Source organism: Lycium barbarum, chromosome 9, assembly GCF_019175385.1.
Source record: "Lycium barbarum isolate Lr01 chromosome 9, ASM1917538v2, whole genome shotgun sequence".
Taxonomy (NCBI): Eukaryota; Viridiplantae; Streptophyta; class Magnoliopsida; order Solanales; family Solanaceae; genus Lycium; species Lycium barbarum.
This window is the reverse complement of record NC_083345.1, coordinates 82,489,538-82,511,946: the sequence shown is the minus strand read 5'-3', so window position 1 is coordinate 82,511,946 and position 22,409 is coordinate 82,489,538. Positions and strand designations below refer to the sequence as shown.

The 22,409-nt window shown below is 37.4% G+C and overlaps 3 protein-coding genes across 5 annotated transcripts; 1 reads left to right on the top strand and 2 right to left on the bottom strand.

The window, feature by feature from the left end:
* Positions 1–9,981: 9,981 nt before the first annotated feature.
* On the top strand, positions 9,982–14,248 carry LOC132609017 (uncharacterized). Its single transcript, XM_060322847.1, has 6 exons — positions 9,982–10,190; positions 10,266–10,410; positions 10,556–10,713; positions 11,738–11,822; positions 11,915–13,139; positions 13,846–14,248. The coding sequence occupies exons 1-5, from the start codon at positions 10,093–10,095 to the stop codon at positions 13,130–13,132; spliced, it is 1,704 nt and encodes a 567-aa protein (XP_060178830.1). The 5' UTR covers positions 9,982–10,092; the 3' UTR covers positions 13,133–13,139; positions 13,846–14,248.
* Positions 13,125–14,057, bottom strand: LOC132609019 (non-classical arabinogalactan protein 30-like). Its single transcript, XM_060322848.1, has one exon. The coding sequence runs from the start codon at positions 14,055–14,057 to the stop codon at positions 13,527–13,529; it is 531 nt and encodes a 176-aa protein (XP_060178831.1). The 3' UTR covers positions 13,125–13,526.
* Positions 14,249–15,256: 1,008 nt separating the features above from the next.
* On the bottom strand, positions 15,257–21,415 carry LOC132609016 (protein MALE DISCOVERER 2-like). Of its 3 annotated transcripts, XM_060322844.1 has the most exons (9): positions 20,838–21,415; positions 20,333–20,471; positions 19,554–19,625; positions 19,304–19,447; positions 19,085–19,225; positions 18,080–18,567; positions 17,566–17,756; positions 17,349–17,481; positions 15,257–16,004 (listed from the first exon to the last, which is right to left on the bottom strand). In XM_060322844.1, the coding sequence occupies exons 1-9, from the start codon at positions 20,941–20,943 to the stop codon at positions 15,439–15,441; spliced, it is 1,980 nt and encodes a 659-aa protein (XP_060178827.1). In that variant the 5' UTR covers positions 20,944–21,415; the 3' UTR covers positions 15,257–15,438. The 3 variants fall into 3 exon arrangements, with proteins under 3 accessions (XP_060178827.1, XP_060178828.1, XP_060178829.1); XM_060322845.1 differs by lacking the exon at positions 19,085–19,225 and having other exon boundaries at positions 20,838–21,414; XM_060322846.1 differs by lacking the exons at positions 19,085–19,225; positions 19,304–19,447.
* Positions 21,416–22,409: the final 994 nt, after the last annotated feature.

The following is a 22,409-nucleotide window of genomic DNA, read 5'->3' as shown; positions in this document are numbered from 1 at the left end:
CGGGTCGTGACAGTTGTCCCTCGTCAGTCTTTCTCTTCTTACTCTGGACGGACGTACCATGACCAACCACCCGTAGTGGGTGGAAATCAGCATCAGAATCAGCCATGTTGTCCTCATCCCTTCTATGGACTATAGCCCTCTTGCATACAGCTAAGTGATCAATGACGGGAACATCAAACTCGACGCCCTATGCTTCATCAAATCCTTCCATTCTTCAATCACTTGCGAACCCACATTCACAGGAACGTTATCCAGGATCCAAGCAATAAGAAGGGCCATGGGATAGGTCACATAGGTGACATTCCTCGAAGGACATACCCGGCGGGAGATGATGTTCAGCCACCTCTTTTCCTCCACAGTAAACTTATCACTCCCAACCCCCACCTTGGAGTGACCCCAAGTGATAGAAGCCCTATCCTCCGTAGCCACTAACTTCGACACCAAACACTCTCCATTGTTAACAGTATACCTGGCCTCCAAAAGCTCCACTGGATGGTTATCCACTTTATGCACCGGGTTTATCGCCTTAGCCCCCACTTTCACAGAGGTCCCCCGAATCATAATCCTCGGGTCAGGAGAATCCCAATCGATGGTAGGTAACATGGCGTAGAACTCCCTTACCTAATTCTCATTGAATCGCCCGGGATCCCTAACCAAACGCAACCATTGCATCACTTGCAACCTCTCCATAAAGTCCGAGGCAAGTCTTTCCACGTTAGTCATATCAAAATCCCGCTCCAACAGTAAGGGCATATAAATGACGCTCACAGTAAGGGAGGACGAAGAATGGATAGTTGGGCACACCCTCCTCTTGTTGTTCTTGTTGCGCGACTTCTTGATTTTTGGCCATTGTACCTGCAAGGAACAATAGATGATGAGGATTCGCGTTACCAGATTTCATAAACTAAAAACTTGCATTCCACGCCCTAAAATCTCAGCGAAATCTGATTTATTCAAAAAATTCAAGTTGCAGTTTCTGGTGCAGAAACAACTGTAGCGGTCACTCTGACCGCTGCAACGGAGTCGCTAAAGCGAGTAGGACAACTGCACCCGAAGCCCCTCTTATTCCTCGACCGCGTCTGCCATCACATGGGCGCTATAACGGAGCTGCCCGAGCTATCCCCGAACCGCTAAAGCTGACTCATCTTCTCCAAACAAACCTCGACTTTCAAGAACCCAAAGGCCTCAAAAAATTAACCAAACCAGTTTCCATGCACATATCGTTACCTAATCTAGCATGCATGGTGTTTTCAACTAAAGTATGATTATTTCTAGCTACTAACATCATCTAAATCGACAAGAAATTTAAAACCCACTTCAAGAACATACCCTTTACTATATTCAAGTTTTCTACCCCAAATCTAAATTAAATCGAAGCATTTTACGATATTGAGACTGATCTAATGCTAGACAACTCAAAGGATTTAGATTCTACCAACTCACCAACCCCAACAATCAAAACCCTTAATTCTTAACTTTGGGTTACAAAATCAGTTCATGGAAGCATTACAAACATCAATTGAAGTCTTTTGTTCATGATACGAGTTATAGGAACCGATAACATACCTTAAAATTTGAAGTTTCGAGAGAGAATGGACAGATTAGAGGAATGCCTTTTCAAAAAAATTCTTCCTTTTGGGAGTTGTGAGTTGTGATTTAGAGAAGTGTAGAACAAAGTAGAGGGTGTTGGGGGGATGAGTTTATTTATGTTAGAAGGGAATTAGGGAGTTGTATTGGGGTGGGATTTGGAGAGACAATTAGTGTTTTGGAGGAGTATTTGGTGAAGTAAGGAGGTGGAAGGGTGAAAGGTCTTTTATTTCCTGATTTCGCGATGAACGCTCCAGCGGCTGTCTTATTGCGCCTACGGTACCGCTGCAGCACTACCTCAAAATGCTGAAGCGGGCCCTTAGAATTCGTAGTAATTGATTCATTTAATTTGCGACCTGAGTTTAATGCCCTTACCCATGTGCCCCTGATAGATCTATGATGGGTAGACGTTTGATGCTCACAAGATTAGATTCATTTGAGTCATTATCCTTGCAAATTCCCTCGTGGATAATATTAGTCGAGCCATCACTAATCATACGTTGCTAGAATTAAATTCGCGCATGATGACCTTTATTGATAGGTCTAGACGGGAGTCATAATGGGATCTTCGGTGATTTGTTCAGTTAGGTGTTACTTCTTTCCCGCCTTTTGTTTACTCGAGCTAATTTAAATAAATACTCCATATTATATAGCTGGCACAGACTTCCGCAAGATAAAGTTGTTCCAAATTAATGCTACTAAGTTCATTTCATGTGCTTACCTTCCTGTGCACGTTGGTCCACCCTTTGCCGCTCAAGGACGAACGGTTGTTTAATTAATATTTGATGTAATGACCCATTTAGTCATTACCGTAATTCTAAAAAATTCGCAACTTTGACATCATGGACTTGTTCGGTTCGTTACGTATCCCCGGTGAACATCTAGCCCAACTGACCCGTCGTGTGAGTAGGAATTAAAATATCGAATTGTGGTCCTCGGACCTAGTTAGACAGCCCCAACGATAGGATGACCTCCATAGCGGTCACGCCTCAATGACCCATTCCCCGCTAAAGCAAAGGCGGGAAATATTCCAGTAGACCGCTTTCACGGTCTTGACGCCGCTGAAGCGGTGCCGCTATAGCAGTAGCCTGACCGCTAAAGCGTTAAATGACCAGTGGTTGACCTATTTAAAGCCCCATTTATGGACTTGACCTAATATTTCATTTTCTCAAAGTTACAGCCGCCACAGGGAGGATTTTCAGCCCTAGATACTTGAATGCTTTGGAAGGTAACACCCTTTAATTCCCCATTTCATCTCTCATTAATTCTTCCTCACTTCTTACATGATTTATGGTTATTGCAAGTCATTAAATGGAAACTCCTTCTCATTTCTAAAAGGCTAATTGAGATAAAAGAGGTATTGTTGACCTAGAGTAAATGGTAACTCAAAGATGGCTTATTTATTGCAAAACCTAGATTAATAACAATTTCTAAGCTTACATCCTTCTATTTCCAAATGGGTTAACTTGTTAGGCTTTGATAATGGGGAATGTGAATTAGTGAGGTAAGTTTGACTTAGGTAAACCTTGATTTCTGTAGAAGGATGTTAAATAGCAATAAATTGAGCATCAAGATGTTATTTGAGAAATGACAATTTTACCCCTATGAACACAAACTCCTAAATTGTTGCTTACTTGAAATTATCCATCGTTTCTAGACCTCACAGATTTACAAATTCCCTACAAATATGGAAGATGGAGTCCAAGTGGATGTTTGCGCACCTGTTCGGCCTTGAGGTAGGTTACAGCTTCCCTCTCTTGGTAGACTCCTGTTAGACTTTCATACACGCATTTTAGATGAAGTAGAGAATGCATGTATAGGATTTCTGAGATTGGGATGGATACATTAGATCGATAACGTATAAGAAATGATGGTTATGATGTATTACTAACATAGTTGTGGATCTATGATGATCTTATGGTGAGACTTCAATTAGCGAGGTGTATGGTTAGATAATATTGTCGGAGAATGCATGAAAACCTTAGGTTATGAAGTTTGGGATGGATACTGCCTTAGATCGAGCCTTGTTGAATGATTTGGGGACTAGCCACCCGTTGCGTTGTTGACTTATCTTGTTCCATTTACTTATTGGCTCGTTGCCACGTTGAGACATTGGATATTGGTGATTAGTGATATATCATGATTATGATATTGCAGTACTTGACTTTGATTTGATATTAAGAAGAGAATTGTCATTCCGTTGTGGCTTATTGTGTAGCCTTATTATTGATATTGCTTATGTGTCATGTGTGGCACTGTTTGGGATTGAATTGGTTGTTTGATGTTACATTGCATCGTATTCATACTTATTTCCATGATACATTGATATTGCATTGTTATGATACTGAGGATGGAAAGTGAGAAAGGAATACATATTCTATTAAAACACATTGTATATCGAGTCATCTCTGGGCTGTGTGCGGAATGACTGATATAAGGCATACTGGTTGGAAGGACTCATCTCTGGGTTGTGAGTGGAATGACTGGTACATGAACTTCACTGGTCCCCCATGGGTTGTGTTGCTGAGATGTGATGTTCCATCGGTCAGAGTACATGTGTGCAGTGCATATGCATTGCATTCATCATTCATACATTATTGCATCGGATTGTACCTCTTGGTTTTCTGTGATATGGTTGTGATATTATTGTCATATACTGGTTCGGATTAGTTAAACTGATACTTGGCACAATTGGGTTTAGATGCGTGATAAGGTTGTGATTTATGGATTCAGAGTTGATATACTGAGACTTGACACAATTGGGCTTAATTGCTATAACCATATGCTGTGATCTTGGATTGGGAAAGTGTGGTGCTAAATGACCTTAATACGGGTGTGTATGACTTGCTAGGTTTCGGTGAGTGATGAATATTAGAATGACGAGAGAGTTTTTCCTTAAAATAAATTACGGATACGATAAATGATAGGTTGACATTACAGTATTGGTGTAGGATTGGCCCTGGTAGTAGTCATAATGTTGCGGTATTTTGAGCATGGCTACCTAATTAGTAGGCTAGATGAATTAGAACGTGAGGAATGATAAAAGTTAAGCAAATGGATTACTAGAAGATCATTAACGGATAGGGTTTTATAGTTGGTGGGACGAGTGAAAGGTTGTATTCAGGAATTGACTTTAGTTGTGGATTCTATTACCGTTATGTTATTCTAACCATTGTCGGCCTATGATGCTACCAGTACTAGTGCCCAACTCTTGCTATATCCCTCTCGGGGTGTAGAGTTGTGCAGGTTATTGGTTGTTTTGGAGTTTCCGGGAGATGTGCGGTTCCTATCTTGAAGACCTCCATGATCTTATTCCTAGATGGAGGTTAAGTCTTTTATTTTCATTATACATTGTCTTCAAATTAGTCCCTCTTGCACTAGCCTAGACCAAGTCAGGGGAAAGGAGTCAGTGTATTTAAAAGTTGTTTGTAAACACTTCCGCTTTATTTATATAAATGAGTTCGTTTCCGCATTTTGTTTATATTATGATTTGAAGATTAATGAATCTTGTTCAATTATTGCAAATGAGTTTGTTTTAGGTTAAGGATATGCCCACCAACGTGGGAATGGTAGATGCCCGCGCGATCCTAAAATGGGTCGTGACACCATCAACCATGTTAAACTTCTTCAAAATCTCTTTTGTATAGCTTTCATGAGATATGAAGATGCCTTCCTCCATTTGCTTCACTTCTAGGCCCAAGTAATATGACATGAGCCCTATGTCCGTCATCTCGAACTATAGGGACATAGTTTTCTTGAAAGCTTCAAACAAACTTGGGTTATTACCTATTAAAACAAGATCATCAACATAAAGACAAACAAGTAGGATATCTGCATTAGTATGAACTTTAATGTAAATAGCATATTCATGGAGACAATGAGTAAACCCATTGTCTTGAAAATACATGTCGATGCGACTATTCCACGCTCGTGGAGCTTGCTTTAATCCATATAAAACTTTCTTCAGTTTCAATACTTTATCTTCATGATTTTTGACCACAAAGCCCAGTGGTTTCTCAACATAGACTTCCACTTCAATATATCCACTCAAGAATGACGACTTGACATCTAGTTGATGAATTTTCCACTTCATTTGCGCCACCAAAGAGATCAGCAGACGGATCGTCTCCAAGTGGGCAACAGGTGCATAGACTTCCTCATAGTCAATGCCTAGCCTTTGCTTGTAGCCTTTAGCCATAAGTCTTGCCTTGAATCTTTCTACCTCTCCATGGGCATTCTTCTTTGCCTTGTATACACTTTTGACACCAATTGCTTGATGACCCTTGGGAAGAGTTGTTAATTCCCAAGTTTTGTTCTTCAATATTTCCTTGATCTCCTCCTCCATGGCTTATCTCCACCTTTTGCATGTAATAGCTTCATCACTATCAACAAAGAGATAATACAAAAAATCAAAATTAGTTACTTCTTCTATATCATCATAGAGCTCTTGAATGCTCCTCATCCTCTATGGCCTTTCACTTGAATCTTCTTGAGAAGAAGAAGATGCAACATTTTCTGGAGAAGAAGGTGGGGTTGCCTCCTGTGCAGGTTTTATGGTCTCCTGTTCTTTGCATCTATTGTCTTAAGATTCAAAGAAAATAATCTATTCTTTGCAATATGCACTTGTGCGATTAGTTGTCCACTTGAATCTCTAAGCCAAAGATGCATATTCTTCATATGAATATCATATTCTTTTTCAAGAAGTTGGCCCAAACTCAAAGATACCACTTTTCAATTTTGGCACAAAATAAACATATTGAATTAACTTGTGGCCACCATCTTTACAGGAGATCAGAATTGTACCTTTTCCTTCGATTTGTACCTTTGAAGTATCTCCAAAGGACACATTTCCTGCCACCTTCTTAGTGAGCTCCACAAACATATCTTTGCATCCACACATGTGGTTGCTTGCTCCATTATCAAGATACCACGAACTGCAATCATCACTATCTTCTTCTTTGAGTGCCATTAACAGTGTTGACTCACCTTCTTCTTTCTTGTCGTCAACAAGGTTAACTTTCTCTTCAGCATTACTATGACATTCCCAAGAGTAATGTCCAAATTTATGACAGTTGTAGCACTCAATTTTAGATTTATCATACCTTGTTTCTTTGGTATGCTGATAATAGCCACGTCCTCTTCCTCCTCTTTGTCCACGACCAGGACCTCTAAATGGTTGTTGGCTTCTCCCTTCATTATGGAAGGTGTTGCCAATGGTCTTTCCTCTTCCACGAGTGCCATGACCTCTTCTCGTCCATTTCCTCTTTAACTCTTTTCACCTCCAAAATTTTTGAAGGATGCCTGAGTTTTTAGAAGTTGCTCCAGTGGCTCTTCTTGTCTCATTTTTATCTTTTCTTCGTGGGCTTGTAAAGAGCCCTCCAATTGCTCTATCGTCATTGAGTCTAAATCTTTAGTCTCCTTAATTGCACACACCACAAAATCAAATTTAGGTGTTAAAGAGCGAAGGATCTTTTCCACCACACGCACATCGTCTACTTCCTCCCTGTATCTTCTTAGCCGATTTACAACAACCATCACTCTTGAACAAAAATCTGAAATAGATTCGGATTCTTTCATTTTTAAAACTTCAAAAAAACTTCAAAATCAGCCCTTAGAGTTTGAAGTTTTATCTTCTTTACTTTATCAACTGCTTGGAGAGAATTTTGTAAAATCTCCCAAGCTTCCTTTGAGGTAGTTGCATCAGCCACCTTTTCGAACATGCCATGATCCAGACATTGGTGGATGAGAGTGAGGGCTTGTTGATCTTTCTTCATGGTCTTTGTCAACACATCTTTTTCATTTTGAGATAGAGTCTCCTCATTATCGGGTTTTGTAAACCCTCTATCTACAATTTGCCAAACATCTTGGGAGCCAAGAATGGCTTTCATTCGTAGACACCATTTTTCATAATTTTCTTTTGTGAGACAGGTACTGAGAAGACAGTGCACTATTATTTGTCATTACTCTGATACCACGTTATTGGGAAATAATAATCCCGTCCAGAAATAATATCCATGTTAAGTAGCAAGAATAAGAGAGTAACAACGACACCAAATATTTTAATAGGGTAAAAATACAATACAAGAGAAAAGCAATACAATACCACTATAATGAGAAATAATATAACTTGGTAGTCTCGAAAAGACTATACTACACTCAAAGAAAATAACACTCTTTATTTTAGACACCTCACTATAACATCTGCTCACACACTCTTATTTTTCTTCACAGACTATTTTATATCACAGTCTGTAAACTGGTCTCAACTTCTCTTTTTTTGGTGGGTCTAAACTGAGGAACGTACTCCTCTATTTATAGGAAAAGTTGCCTGCCATTGGACCAATCAAATTTCTTGGTTTTCGAATGCAACTTGCTGCAATTGCAAATTGCAATTCATAACACGTTACAGCCTTTGCAACTTCTTGTTAGCTGCAACTTGTTGCCAATCATTTCCTTTTTTTTTTTCTTTTATTTAATTTATTGGTTCCCAGAAACAAGAAGTTGCCAACCATTTCCATTTCTTTTTCTTTTTCTTTTATTTAATTTTATTGGGTCCCACATTTTGATCTTCTATTTAATCCGATATTCTAATTTAATGTTTGCATAATAATTTATGGATTAAAGACTTACTATTTTAAGGATGAATTAATGGAGTCATAAAGAAAAATATTTTTTCATAGAATATGAGGCATTAACAGAGATCTATGTGATTGAAAATGATGGTTAGGCGGTAGATCACCTGAAAGTAAAGAAGAAAGGGAAACAAAATTTATTTGAAAAGAAAAATAAACGAAAAAAGAAGAAGAAAGGAAAAATGTATTTAAAATCTAAAATAAAATTTTACAGCATGACCCACACGAATGAGTGCACAACAGATTTCGTGCCACGTTAACGTAAGTGTTTAATAGGTACACATTTATTAAAATTGAAGTGTCTAATAGGAAAACGGGTCCGTTTACATGTCAAACAAAATTATGCCGACTATTTCAAGGTGTCATCTTATGACTTTATCCTTCTACTTTAAACAAGAATAATGTCACGAATGAGGTGCCACGGTGTATGTTATTTGCAGACGACATAGTTCTTATTGACGAGGCTCGTAGCTGAGTTAATGCTAAGCTAGAATTTAGCAGACAAACCTTGGAGTTTAAAGGATTCAGGTTGAGCAAGACCAAGACAAAATACTTGAAGTGCAAGTTTAGTGATAACACATAAGGCTCGCATGGAAGTGAGGCTTGATACCCAGGTCATCCAAAAGAAAGGAAGTCTCAAGTATCTTAGGTCAATTATCCAAGCTAGTTGGGAGATTGACGATGATGTCACATATCATATTAATGCTAGGTGGATGAAATTGAGGCTTGCTTCTGGAGTCTTGTGTGATTAGAAGACGCCACCAAAACTTTAAGGCAGGTTCTACAGACTGGTGGAGTCTTGTGTGAGGTGGAGTTTTGGCTAGTCCAGAACGCTCATGTTCAGAAGTTAAAAGTTGCGGAAATGAGGATGCGGAGATGGATGTATGAGCATACTAGGATAGATAAGATTAGAAATAAAGAAATCCAGGACAAGGTAGGAGTGGTCTTGGTGGAGGACATGTTGCGGGAAGCGAGACTCTGGACATGTGAAGAGGAGATGCATGAATGCCCTAGTGTGGAGGTGTGAGAGGTTGACAATAGATAGTTTCAGTTAGAGATAGGCCGAAGAAGTATTGAGGGAGAGGTAATTAGACATGACATGGTACAATTTCATCTTTCCGATGACATGACCTTAGATAGAATGTTATGGAGGACATATACTAGTGTAGAAGGTTAGTAGGTGGTTAAGCGTTGTCTCGGTTATCCTTCCTTACTAGTAGGCTACTCTTAGAGATTTTTGTTCTTTGATTTCTGTACTGCTTATTGTCTCTTGTGTTTCGATTATCGTATTATTTTGTTGTAGCTACTGTTCCTTTTTCAGAATGCATTATCATGCTTTCTTCACTATTTTGCTATGACTTCTTTACTTCCGCTATTTCTTTTTCCAAATTGTTTTGAAATGCTTTTCTTTAAGCCGATCGAAAACAACCTCTCTTCCTCCCAAAATAGGGGTAAGATCTGCATACACACTACTCTCCCCAAATCTCACTTGTAGGATTACATTGGGTTGTTATAAGAGATGGGTCGTAAAATTAGAGTGTGTAACTATTTTTTTGGATAAATTTTAAAAACAACTTATGCCGTATTAAATACAAACAAAGGAGGAGTAAAACGCTCAAAAGATTTGGTCATTTGGATGCTGAAATAAAAACTAGAAAGCCTCAATTAAATCTGTCAATTGTACAAGTGAAGCCCATACAAAAAAAGGAAGGGGGTAAACATGTTATTTGCGAACCTTTGGGGGCAAACTGAAATATAAAAACCATATGGAAAATCTCACAGCGCTCTCTCTTAAAATTCAAATTAGGTCTGTGTCCCCTATACCAATCTTTGCTCTTTCCAGTGGAGTTCCCATTTCCAGTCACTTGCACCAATGTCAGTTAACGCATTAATGTACAATGACCTGTTTTCTTCACTTGTTTCTGACATTAAATCCTACAATGGAAAAGACCCTCTTCTCCCTTGGCTCCGGTAAGCAACAACCCTCTAACAAAACTCTATTTCTTTTGAATCCATTTTTCTAAGTTTCTTTTAATGGTTTGATAGAGGAATAAAGAAAATGAAAGAGTCAGTTCCACCAGATCTGCTTAAGGAGAAACTACCAAGATTTCTTCAGAAATGTGCACAGACATTTGAGAAAGATCGTCGTTATGCTAATGATATGCGTTATCTTCGTGTCTGGTTACAACTGGTAACTTTCTTGAATATACCCATTGTTTTGTTTTTTCACTGTATCATTCTTTTGATTGGTGATTTTGTGTTTTTTTTTTTTGTTAATCTATGTTTGGGCTTTAACAAATGAAATTTTATTTGCATTTGAATTTTTGTTTATGTAGATGGACTATGTGAATGACCCAAAAGCGGTACTAAAAACCATGGAGTCGAATCGTATCGGGATGAAAAAGTCTATGTTTTACCAAGCATGTGCTCTTTATTATGAAAAGATTAAAAAGTTTGAGGCTGCGGAGAAGATGTACCATTTGGGCGTGCAGAAGTAAGTACCTAATAGCTAGATGTGATTAAGACTTATTGAGTTATTAGATGTAAAAATACCTTTTGTTTAACAGTCTTTTTGCATCCAAATAATTTTTTGTCCTGGAAATGTGGTGGAAGAGATGTTGGCAAATGCTGTTTATTGGTCATTTCACATTCAGTTCAATCGACATTCCAAATTCTTGTCACATTCCAGTGAAAAGGATTCTTCATTGTTTTGCATTTGTTTAGGGTTATCTCAAGCCATATTACTCTCTAGGGATATGTTAACCCTTTAAGAAAACTTTGCTCATTTTTTCGTACCTAGTGCAGGTTAATTATCCTTTCAGAAGTGCATTGCAGAATTTAATCCTAGGGCGCAAACCAAATGTAACACTCAGCCAAATTGATTATCCTACTTATATGCACTTTCTTGAGCTATGAATATTTGATACTCTAGAAGGTCCGGTAACAGTTTGTTTCCTGTGGCCAATTTCGGGATGTAGTCAAGCAGTATTAGTGCAGGTGCATGTCTTTGCGCCATTAGTGTTGGTAATTTCAAATGATTCACTTTACTTGCTTCTTACGAAATTATTTGAATTTTCTTGTGCAAAGTTGCTACATTGTGTATTTTGTTAGATATTTTTTCAAATTCAAAAGCAATATTGTTCCATAAAGCTATTTAGAAAAGAAGTGCCATCAGGTGCCCAATGTTTCTTTTCACTCCTTTTTCCTCCATGACTTAGGGATATATGTGTGGCTTTCCTTTCTATTAATTATTTTCAATTGCAGGGCCCTGTTATCAGAGTCCTAACAAATTATCTAATCTTTTAATCCTAGTAAATTATGGATTCTTTCTTTCTTATCATTATCTGTTTGCAACAACTTATTTAGGTGAAAGCCCCTTTCCCATCGCTTAGTTATTTAAATAGTGTGACCTGGTTTATGTTGGTTATGTCTTTTTCCACTAAACACATGGACGGTTCTGGAAACAAGTAGTTTCACTTGTTGCTTAACAGATCTCTGTTTCATTCTTCAATGAACAGGCTTGCTGAGCCACTTGATGAGTTACATAAGTCATATGAACAGTTCCTTCAGCGCATGGAGAAGCGTAAGAATAAGAGGATACAGGTTCGTTACATAGGTCATTTTGTCTATCAAATGTCTTCTTTTTGTTTATATGAGCCAAGAGCCATTATTGATAATAGAAATATGTTCTGCAGCGCCAGGAAGGAAACAATGAAATATGTTCTCTTGGTGGTAAAAACATTACTTTGAAGAACAATATGATCAAGGAAAATAATGAGAATTTAAGTGGAAATATAAACAATTCTGTCATCACCAGGGATCAGTTACCTAATGCACAATCCAAGCATTTAAATATGAAAAATGAGGTTGCCATTTCACAGGGTTCCAGGAGAGAGTCACAAATGAACGAAGCTACTCATGGTGGTCCAGCCCTTCAGAAGGAACTCAGGGGTGACCTCAGTCGAAAGTTTACTGGTGAAGACACAGTTGTAGTTAAATTTGTAGGTAATGCCATTGTTGGGAAGTCTGATGTCGAAGATGCACGACATCATGGTCTGGTGGAACCTACCATTAATACAAAGGAGGCCATACATGCAATTAATAGCATGTTTCGGGAGCCATTAGAGCCATCTCTTGCTGGCAAACATTCACATAGAAACCAGCCAAAAGTTAATCATAGACCAGACAATGGTTTTGAGGTATTTATAGATGAAAACACTGATAGTGCTGTTGGATCTTCTCACCAAACCTCGGCAAATGGTTCATTAGTGCCACAAACCTCCAGAGTTGAAACTCAAGAGCCCATGCAGGAGCCATTTCAGATATATATTGATGATGATGATGATGACACCAATGATGTGATGGAGGGAGTTCATGAGCTGCATAAATTAGATATGGGTAACTCTAACAATTTGACTGGATGTACTATTGAAGATGGGGTTGTGAAAGGCTTTGTTTTTCCAAGTCCAACTGATGTTACATCAGAATGGTCTAGAGATCCAAATGTTGAAAGGCCTCCTCAAGCAAGACTCCGTAGGGAGGACACAGCTGTATACAAATTTGTTGGGTCGACCATTTCAGAAGAATCAGAGGTTGAAAATGTTTGCCATCATGGCCTTGTAGAACCAACAATTAACTTGAAGGAGGCTATGGATGATATTAATAGCATGTTTGGAAAGCCAATTGAGTTTACAAGGAAAAGCAGATCGAAGAAACAGGGATTAGCACCGAAGATGGAGAGAGGTTGCAGTGGGTTCCTTATACTTCCAGATGACGAGCCTCACCATCAACCTAAGAGTTCCTTGCCAACTTCGTCGTCAAGAAGGGATAATGACTTGTTTGAGAAAACTGTGTGCACAAAGGAGGCAATGGATGAGATAAATAAAATGTTTGCCATGCCATTGGATTTCTAAGATGCTGGTAAAGTCTTCTTTATTTTCTCTTAAAATATATATGGAGTTTTGAGTTTGTTGACTGGTTTCGTTTTCATTTGCGTCCTGCCTAAATTTTGAGATGTGTGATGGAGGTTGAAGGTTGAGATTTCACGGTTCACACTTATAGATTGATGGATAGATGTGTGTGTGTGTGTGTGGGGGGGGGGGGGGGGGGGCAGAGGAACAGATGGAGGGAGGTTGTAATATGGAGTAATCAATTATGGAATGAGAGCAAAATGTTGCTGCAATGTGAAGAATGTTGCATAATTCAGCATATGGTTACAGAGAAAAGGAAAAATTATACTCCAAGACTCTGGTGAAAGCATAAAACCAGTAAAAAGATCAAAACATAAAAGTACATGGTGGAAATCAATTAATATTCTGGTTTAGGTGGGCAGTAAGCTGGTCGGAAAGCGAAGGGGCCTGCAGCATAAATCACAGCCTCATAGTTACTTCGCCTCAGTGTTTTGTCTAAAAATCGGAGTGGAGCACCAGTGATTCCATAGTTGACATTAGTGAACACATCGCAGTTTTCCAGAGGAGAGTCAACCAGTTTTACGCGGCATGAATGTAGAGGATGGTCAAGATAAGAATTCCCCATTTTGAATCCTTCCAGCGGTGCAAATAGGTACCCATTTTTATCTGTTTGAAATGCCTTATAGAAGCTCACTCTTCTCATGTGATTTTTGCAGATAATACTAACTTTAGCTGCTGCAATGGGCTTAGCTCCTGAAAGAGACCATGATCCATAGTTATCACAGCTCTGGCAGTAGACCATGCCTTCAACCACCACTTGGGAAGTCTTCTCTGTAGACTTGGCTGGCGCTTTGCCATAGGCGGTTATCAGTGGAAAGGCTACTGCAAGGAGCAACGAAGCGATCAGGACAAGTTGGCTGCTTGCCATCTTCTTGAAAAGATGTTATGGAGCTTATGTCAACTTTGGGATGTTATTCTGTTTTGATGTTAAGTTCATTTGAGTTGATTCCTATATATAGTTCTTGGCATGGGTTTGTCTGTATGCTCTGAATGTTGTCAAAGACGTGAATGCTACTACCACATTTGTGGAATGCATATAGATCCTCAGTTATTTTCAGACGTGATGACCATGTTCAGAAGTTTATAGTTTGTATAATAGTTTGAGTTTCAATGTGTTCATGCCCACTAGATTCTTCTACGTGCAAACCACTTACCCCTCTCTAACATATGGTAGGTTAGGGGAGCCTACCTGCTTGAAAATTTAGTGAGAAGTTTAGCATTCTTGTTATCTCATCCAAGTGTCATCATACAAATAAAAGGAAATAATGCTTTGTCCGTATTCTGTAAAGATTATCAAATTGATGTACTCTTACTATCCTAAATTGAATATTGATTTCAAAATATATGATTAGTACGAAAAATGTTAAATGAAAATAATCCTTAATATTCAATTGATCAACATGAGGATCCGTATGTTGACCTTTTACGTAATAAAACTAGAATGAAATTTCTGAGTTAAGAAAAATCAAATATGGTTTCGTGTTACTTATGCTGTTAATCCCTCAATCCCAAAAAGTGAAATTTGGCATTTGTTCGAATTGGTTTAACGTGATTTCTTGTCAAGTGTCAAATTATTGTTTTCGTAATTCTCAGAGTTGGCAAAATTGAGGAGTCCAGCATGAAGTTAGGGATCTTTTGGTTCACCCTATTAATGATGCAGTTATAAACTTATAATGTTAGTAATGTTTACATTGTGATTAAAGAATAAGAGAATTGTTATTTGCTGAATAATGATGCAGTGATTGTTATGTGGAGATTGCGTAAGTTCAAGTTTTTTTTGCCTTTGGTTATTATTCATTCATTGCTACTAATAAATATATTCTTATTCCAAATTCTACCTCGTACAAAATAACAGACAAAATGCAAATATTAGCAAGGCAGAGTTTAAGCAGGCCAAGAAAACATTATGCGACGATTATTTTTTCTTGTACGACAATAAAGCATTATATAACTTGCGTGAAGTTTTATGCTAGAACTGTTTTTGTTAATGCGATAAACCGAACGACCCCTTAGGTTGTCATTTGTCCAGGCTGCTATTGGGGTGTGCAGTAGAATTGCTCCCAAGCCTTCGAGAAAGCAAATTGAGGCGATTAAAAATTAAGTACTAAATTTTCTTTTTTTGTACACAAACAAAAACGTACACCTAATGAAAATACGCGCTTGTAATCCACCCAATAGAAAGAACAAACGGAAAAAGGCTTTCCATCTTTGTATATACAGCTTCTATATTGATTAGCATCTAAAGGCAATTAAGAAGCCTCTGTTGATATGATCTCAAGCTCAGCCCACCATAGAGGAGACAGTCTTGGGGTTGCACCATCTGGTCCTATACCTGTTATCTCTCTTAATCTGGCAGAAACCTCTCTCATCGTCGGTCGTTGTCTTGGCTCAGGATGTACACACATTTTAATCACATCAGTTATTCTCTCTACCTGCTCCTCTTGGAAAGAATTTAATGTTGAATCAACCATTTCTTTCGAGGATTCTCCACCTCTTAGATAGTCTGATGCCCAGTCATCAAGAGAGATGCTGTTTGCTGAGTAAGGGAGCCTACCGGTCATCATCTCAAACAGAATGACACCAAAGCTGTAAACATTACTTTCTGGACTTGACCCTATTTCAGAGCCACCAGCCTCATTCCAGAACCCCAAATCCGATATTTTGGCTGCATAGTCTTCTGCGAGGTACACGGCAGAGGAGGTCAGGTTTTTATGAGGTAACGATGGCGACAAACTGTGCATGTGCTCAAGGCAGTATGCCATGCCCATTGCTATCCTCATTCGCATCCCCCAGTCCAAATCTTCAGCTTCCCTTACTGCAAAACTCTAGAATTAGAGATCTTGTTGATCATAATAAAGTAGTCATCGTAAAGGCAGAAAGATATTCACAAATTCATTCAAGAGTGTAGAAACTGTAACTAGACAAGAAATAATAATAATAATAATAATAATAATAATAATAATAATAATAATAATAATAATAATAATTCACTGAAGACCTTGACCAGTTTTTCCTTTCACTCCACCCTCGCCTTTTAAATTTCTGTCCATTACAATTGAAAAAAATAGATATATAAGCACTAGATGTTTCAGTTACATCTAACAGTGTTTATTTGCCTCATTTGGCACAAGAAACATCTAGCGTAAACCTATGTTGCTAGGACTCGAGTGTGGGCATCTAGAGGTCGGATTCGTCATGATCTAAATTTTAAGATTCGTGGGTACGGATCCAGGTACAGATATGGGTGCAGGGATTCGGCAAAAAATAATTCAAAATTCTAAAAATAGAGTTATAAAACCTAAATTATCAGATATTATGTGGAAAACTTCAGGATAAAATATTGATCAAGAGGAGATTCTCGGAAGGAGATAAAAGGAAAAGGAATGACATAGAAATTTCTATATACAAGTTATTCCATTTTCTTCAATTTCACCATAGCTTTTGTTTTGATTACATAGGTCATTGAATCTGTCGGGAATTTCTCCCTCAATTTTGGTCAAAGTACCCAAAATTGGTTGACCAGATCGGGTACGGATCCCACACCCACACCCACACCCATGTGTCGACACGGGTGCGACACTGAAAGTGAAGAGTCCGAGCAACATAGGCATAAACATTACATTTCGATGACATTGAAGGATAGTTGTTTATCACAGGGCAAGCTAAAGATAAATTGTTAAAAGAGCATGTAAAGTAAATACCAAAGATGTCTTACACAGATGTCACTATTCTGTCCAGAATCAATGATTCGTCGCGTTAATAAGCGAGAATTTGAAGTACAATAGTCAAACATCTTATGAGGCTAATATGAAAATGGTTACTTCTCAAATTACAGGCATAAATTATCGACATGAGACCAAAGACACGTCCACAGACACCATACTTTAGGTAGAAAAAGAACCACCGGATGAATGCATAAGATGTGATTTCACACCCACTGGTGTCATTGAACCAAAGTTAATTAATACACATTCTCACGTCAATTTATCACTTAACAATTTGGTAAATAAATACGGTATGTATAAACACTGAATGCAGCTAAGTTTTTACCTGCTATATAAAAGTATTGCCTAGATAGTTCAATCAAGCAGATGTAGAAGAGTTGGGTAATAGTATTGAGTAAACCACAACAGCTACAACTTGAGAAAAAGAAACTTACTGTGCAGATGTTCAAAGAGGGTCCCATTAGGAGCATACTCGAAAACCATCATTCTGGTAAATGGATCGTCTTCTTCGCAAAAACCGAGGAGGCTGACAAAGTTCTTGTGATTGACCTTTGACAATGTCTCAATCTGGTATAAGCATGAGAAAAGCATTTAGAAACTCACAGATTGGAAAAAATGAGATGTCAAATTCCAACTGGAAGACCTAAATACCTTTTTCCTGAAATGGGCTTCCATATCTTTTGACCAATCCTTAGTAGATGCCAGTGTACGAGATATCACAGCTATCTCAACTCCACTGGATAATGTGCCCTTATATAATGTGCAAACAGATGAGGAACCAATTACATTGCTGAAATCTTCACAGGCTGACTCAAGCTCTGATCTCTTAAGCTTTGGCACACCTGTTCACAGAGTAAGAATGATAGAACTCAGCTATCTATCTTAGAGTATTTGCTCATAGTGATAAACAAAAGTTTCGAGATATCGGAACGAAAAAAAGAAAAAAAGAAAAAAGGTCAAAGATTATTAACAATTACGTAAAAAAGAAGCTTATAGCAAGCTCGTATTAGGGGTGAAGAGGTCCATTTGGGTAGTACTTTTAAGTCAAAATTTTGGTTTTACCGATACATATGTCAATACAAGCTTCTATTTTATCGATCTGATCTTTAAGGTAACCATTTTACAAATAGATATAGTATTCATTCATCGATAGAAAGAAAATTACCAGTAACAAATGCTCTCTGTAACTGTCCACTCAGTCCAGTGGCCCAAGGTCTCACAACAGCCATTTTGTTGCTTCGAAAGAATATTGTGCCAGCTATCAATATAAATAGTAGAACGGGACCTCCTATAGCTGCAGACAATATTAAAGCTCGATGATGACTTCGTCTGGAATCTTCAACTCTGCTGCGGTTCTCTGGAGAACTGGGAAGTGAAGATGGAGAAGCAGAGGATACTGGTGAAGGAGCCAGGTGAGGTTCTGCTGTAATTGACGGTGTAGGAGATGGGGAGAGAGAAGGACTCGGTGATGGAGATGGGGAGAGAGAAGGACTCGGTGATGGAGATGGGGAGGATGAAGGCGCGCTGTTCTCAATACCAACTTCAGGAGGATCTGAGACCTGCTGAAATTGCCTCCGGAAGCTATTCAGGAGAGAAAAGGATGATACTTTAAGTAATTTTCTTCCAACTGCATTTCCCAGTTCTTCTGTACTCCTGAAAATAATTTAAATTTCATGATAACTACATAAGTTGCTACCAAAGAAGTATATATCCATAAAAGAAGCTAGAGCAAGGCTTGATTGAAAACAAAGTTATTTATCTGGAGATGAAAATAAAAGATTAGCAGTTTGTCTTTTCGGAAATATCAGAAAAAGAATCGAACATTATTTATGCAAATTTGAATTGAAATGTTCCTAACAATTAGCTATCGGACCATTAAGGGAAACTAGAGATGTTCAATGTGAAGCCCAACCAGAGAAAACTCAAAGACAACTAGAAGACAGGGAAAATCGATGGGACTTCTAAACTTCTTCGCAAAGATCAGGGGGGGTCAAAAGAACAAGCAATGAATTGCTACAGATGCATGCTTATTCCAGGAATTTGCATTCCAATACAATAATTGAATCTAATCATTCGAGTCATTTTACTCTTACTATTTTGGACATTTAAAGTTACCAGTACACACGATTACTCTTAAAATTTACATTTCAATTGATTGAAAGATGTGTACCTTAAAATCAATCTCCTATTGGAAGGTGACATAGGTTGGGCTCTCGTAACAAGGTTGTTATTTGCTTGGACATCTGGGACCATTTCAAGTCTACTGGTTCCGGGAATTATGTGGCTAAACAGCTCATTGTTGTCTAATAAACTGCATAAGCATAACTCTGTGAGTAAGGGAACAAGGAAATGAATTTTAAAAAATGACACCACTTCCGTTTGAACTCACAGGATTTCCAGAGAGGGATTATTGGAAAGGTCAAAAGGCAGCGGCTGGCTAAAGTTATTATATCCCAGGTCCAGAATCTCCAATTTTTTTAGCTTTGCAATCTCATCAGGTATGATCCCAGAAAAGGAGTTGTTACGTAAAATTCTGCAAAGAAGTCTCCAGTGAGTGGCCAATGATCTTTTAAAGAGAAAGACTTAAAGTTTGAATTTGTAATGACCGCGACTAGAAGCATCTAGCTAAATATACATACATAAATCTCAAGTGAACCAAGCGTGCGAGATCAGGAGCTAGAGTACCACAGAGATGGAGATCTTTCAAGTCCCTGTGAGCAGTTAAAAACCACAGATTAGTTAAACCCATAAGAACATCAGTATCCTGGCTATTTTTACAATAGCCAATTCCACTTAGAGGCTATGCTACTTACTTTCTTGAAAATTATATTCATGATAATACATTGTGTATGAAATCCATTGCATTTACAAAAATAGATAGGGTAAAATATGTTTCTAGTGTAAGCTAGAGATGAATATATTCTAACTATGATGTAATTACCCTTTTCACAAAATTCGACCGCTAGTTAATTCATAGAAAAATAGAATCATGTAGCAGGTCAAGAAGCAAAGCGATCACGTTATACATGTAGATCTAATTATCTATTTTACATTTTATTGAGAAACTTAAATAAACTGGAGAAAGCTGGCATCAAAGGTAATATGTGAATTTGCCTCATTTTGTTTGATTTCTGATCAAGCTTAAATATTATTATCTTTGTTATTATACCTAACTCCATGTTTGCCCTTCCTAGAGTTGCACAGGTTTTCTAGTCTCTCCCTTTCATTAGATCCACGGTCAAATGCTTCATCATTCTAAATTTAGACATATACTTATGTACATCGATTATCGAGGCTAAGTTTAACTATCTTGATCACAACAAAGCATACAAAAACTGCTTAGCCCTCAAACTATTGAGTAGTAAAAATCAAAACTAGGAAGAGCTATAGAACAATTGCAGCAATTTTTAGTACTTACAGAGACACAACATTCCCATCAAGACACCCAACTCCAAACCAGGTACATGGATTTTCCACTCCATCGCCATCTTTCCAATTCGACAACGCCCCAAATGGATCGCTCTCCACTCTCTCCCTAAATCTCAACAGCGCCAAGCCTGCAAGAACAAGTTAAACATTGATTGAACACGAAATTATGGTGCGTGTGAACACATTATCTCTCCATAAAACTAGGTATTTAATGTACATATGTTCTAGAATAGATATAATATTAACGGGTGGCACCCATTATGTAAAAAAGCTAAATAGTGCACTTGATTGAATATTGAGTTACTAAGGATTAGAGATTAATTCCCACTTACTATTTGTTTCTTTTTTCAAATGATGCACCCATATTCTAAAAATGGTATATTCACCCTCTAAAAAGGAGTAAAGACCAAAACTTGAAGCAAAATGACAACTTTTTATTGCCATTTCTAAGAAAATAAGTCTAAAATGACAGAAAAATGAAAAAGAACTTGTACCTTCATCGTTGAGGGACAAACAGAAACTCAAGTTGTGATGTACCAAACACAAGAACAGCGCAATAACCAAGAAGCTATGCTCACTGAATTTCCGGTTACCATTCATTTCACAGACAACATAAACAAACCCACTATTTCTTTTTTCCCAAAACTAAGATTAATGTTAAAGCAGAAGGAATTCTTGAACAGTCAAATTTTACAAGTAAAGTGGACTACGTAAAAGCCACCGCTTAAAAGTCATCAAAACCAGAACCCGAAAATTGAAAGAAAGCCAATAAATAAAAAATACAAAAGACATAAGGGTGGGTTCAAGTTTCGCGTAATAGAAAAGAAGACTGAGTTTGTTTGACAAACGCGTAGAAAACAAAACAAAAACTGGAAGCTCTTTTTTTTTTACTTTATAAACAAGCGAAAACACGAAGAAATTTCACTGTGTTATTATTCCCCTACAAGTGGTAATTATAGGCAAAATGGGATTGTGTTCCTCACTAAAATAATAGAAAGAGAGAGAGAAGAGGGGTTACTGTGCAAAACGTGGAGTTTACGTTTGAATTTGGAAAAGGGTACTAGTATTTTCAGGTGATAGACTTTTCAATAATGCTAGTTGCCTACTTCTACTTAACCTTTTCAGAAAGGAAGATTCACAAAAAATGTGAGAGAAAATGATCAAAATGGTCCTTAATGTATGAGGGTTGGATTGTTTTGGTCCTTGATATATTTCATTTGATTGAAATAGTCCTTGATGTTTCGAAACAATGATCAAAATGGTCCTTAATGTATGAGGGTTGGATTGTTTTGGTCCTTGATATATTCACTTGATTGAAATAGTCCTTGATGTATGCAAAATGTGGATGGTTTTGGTCCTAAATCCTAAATATAATGCCGTAACATTATTCAAATGTTTGACACAAAAAATCCATCAAATGTAAGTGAAAAATAAATAACATGCAATGTGAAAGCAAATAACTTAAAATTGAAAATATAACCTAAATTCAAAATTCAAAAGAAAAAATTCAACATAATACTCATATGTCAAATTCTAACATTACATAAGTAAGTTTCAACGTAACTTAAGTAAATAATTCAAAAGAAAGGAAACATATAAGTTTATAACCCCATTCACAATGAAATTCTACTTTAATAACGTCACCCGTTATATGTCAAGTTTGTTAATAACTCATTCTTTTCAATATTAAGAGGTGTAGTTTCAAATATTAGAATAATAACACGGTTATGCTAAATGAATAAAATAAAAAAATACGAGCAATTACATGGAATCACAAGAAGTAAAGGTTGGGAATGAAAAGAAAGAAAATGAAAAATAAATAATATAAAAAGAATAATATATTTTAAAAATAAAAATAATAAAAAAGTAAAAATTAAAAAATTAAATTTTTTTCACTTACATTTGATGCATTTTTTGTGTCAAACATTTGAATAATGTTACGACATTATATTTAGGATTTAGGATCAAAACCATCCACATTTTGCATACATCAAGGACTATTTCAATCAAGTGAATATATCAAGGACCAAAACAATCCAACCCTCATACATTAAGGACCATTTTGA

Bases quoted from the DNA above. Each gene is read 5' to 3' on its own strand.
- LOC132609017 (XM_060322847.1), top strand. From the start codon at position 10,093: ATGTCAGTTAACGCATTAATGTACAATGACCTGTTTTCTTCACTTGTT. The intron at 10,191-10,265 runs GTAAGCAACAAC...ATGGTTTGATAG, and splicing joins CCTCTTCTCCCTTGGCTCCG to AGGAATAAAGAAAATGAAAG. The intron at 11,823-11,914 runs GTTCGTTACATA...TATGTTCTGCAG, and splicing joins GTAAGAATAAGAGGATACAG to CGCCAGGAAGGAAACAATGA.
- LOC132609019 (XM_060322848.1), bottom strand. From the start codon at position 14,057: ATGGCAAGCAGCCAACTTGTCCTGATCGCTTCGTTGCTCCTTGCAGTA.
- LOC132609016 (XM_060322844.1), bottom strand. From the start codon at position 20,943: ATGAATGGTAACCGGAAATTCAGTGAGCATAGCTTCTTGGTTATTGCG. The intron at 20,472-20,837 runs GTACAAGTTCTT...TTGTTCTTGCAG, and splicing joins TTTGTCCCTCAACGATGAAG to GCTTGGCGCTGTTGAGATTT. The intron at 19,626-20,332 runs GTAAGTACTAAA...AACTGCTCACAG, and splicing joins GATGGGAATGTTGTGTCTCT to GGACTTGAAAGATCTCCATC.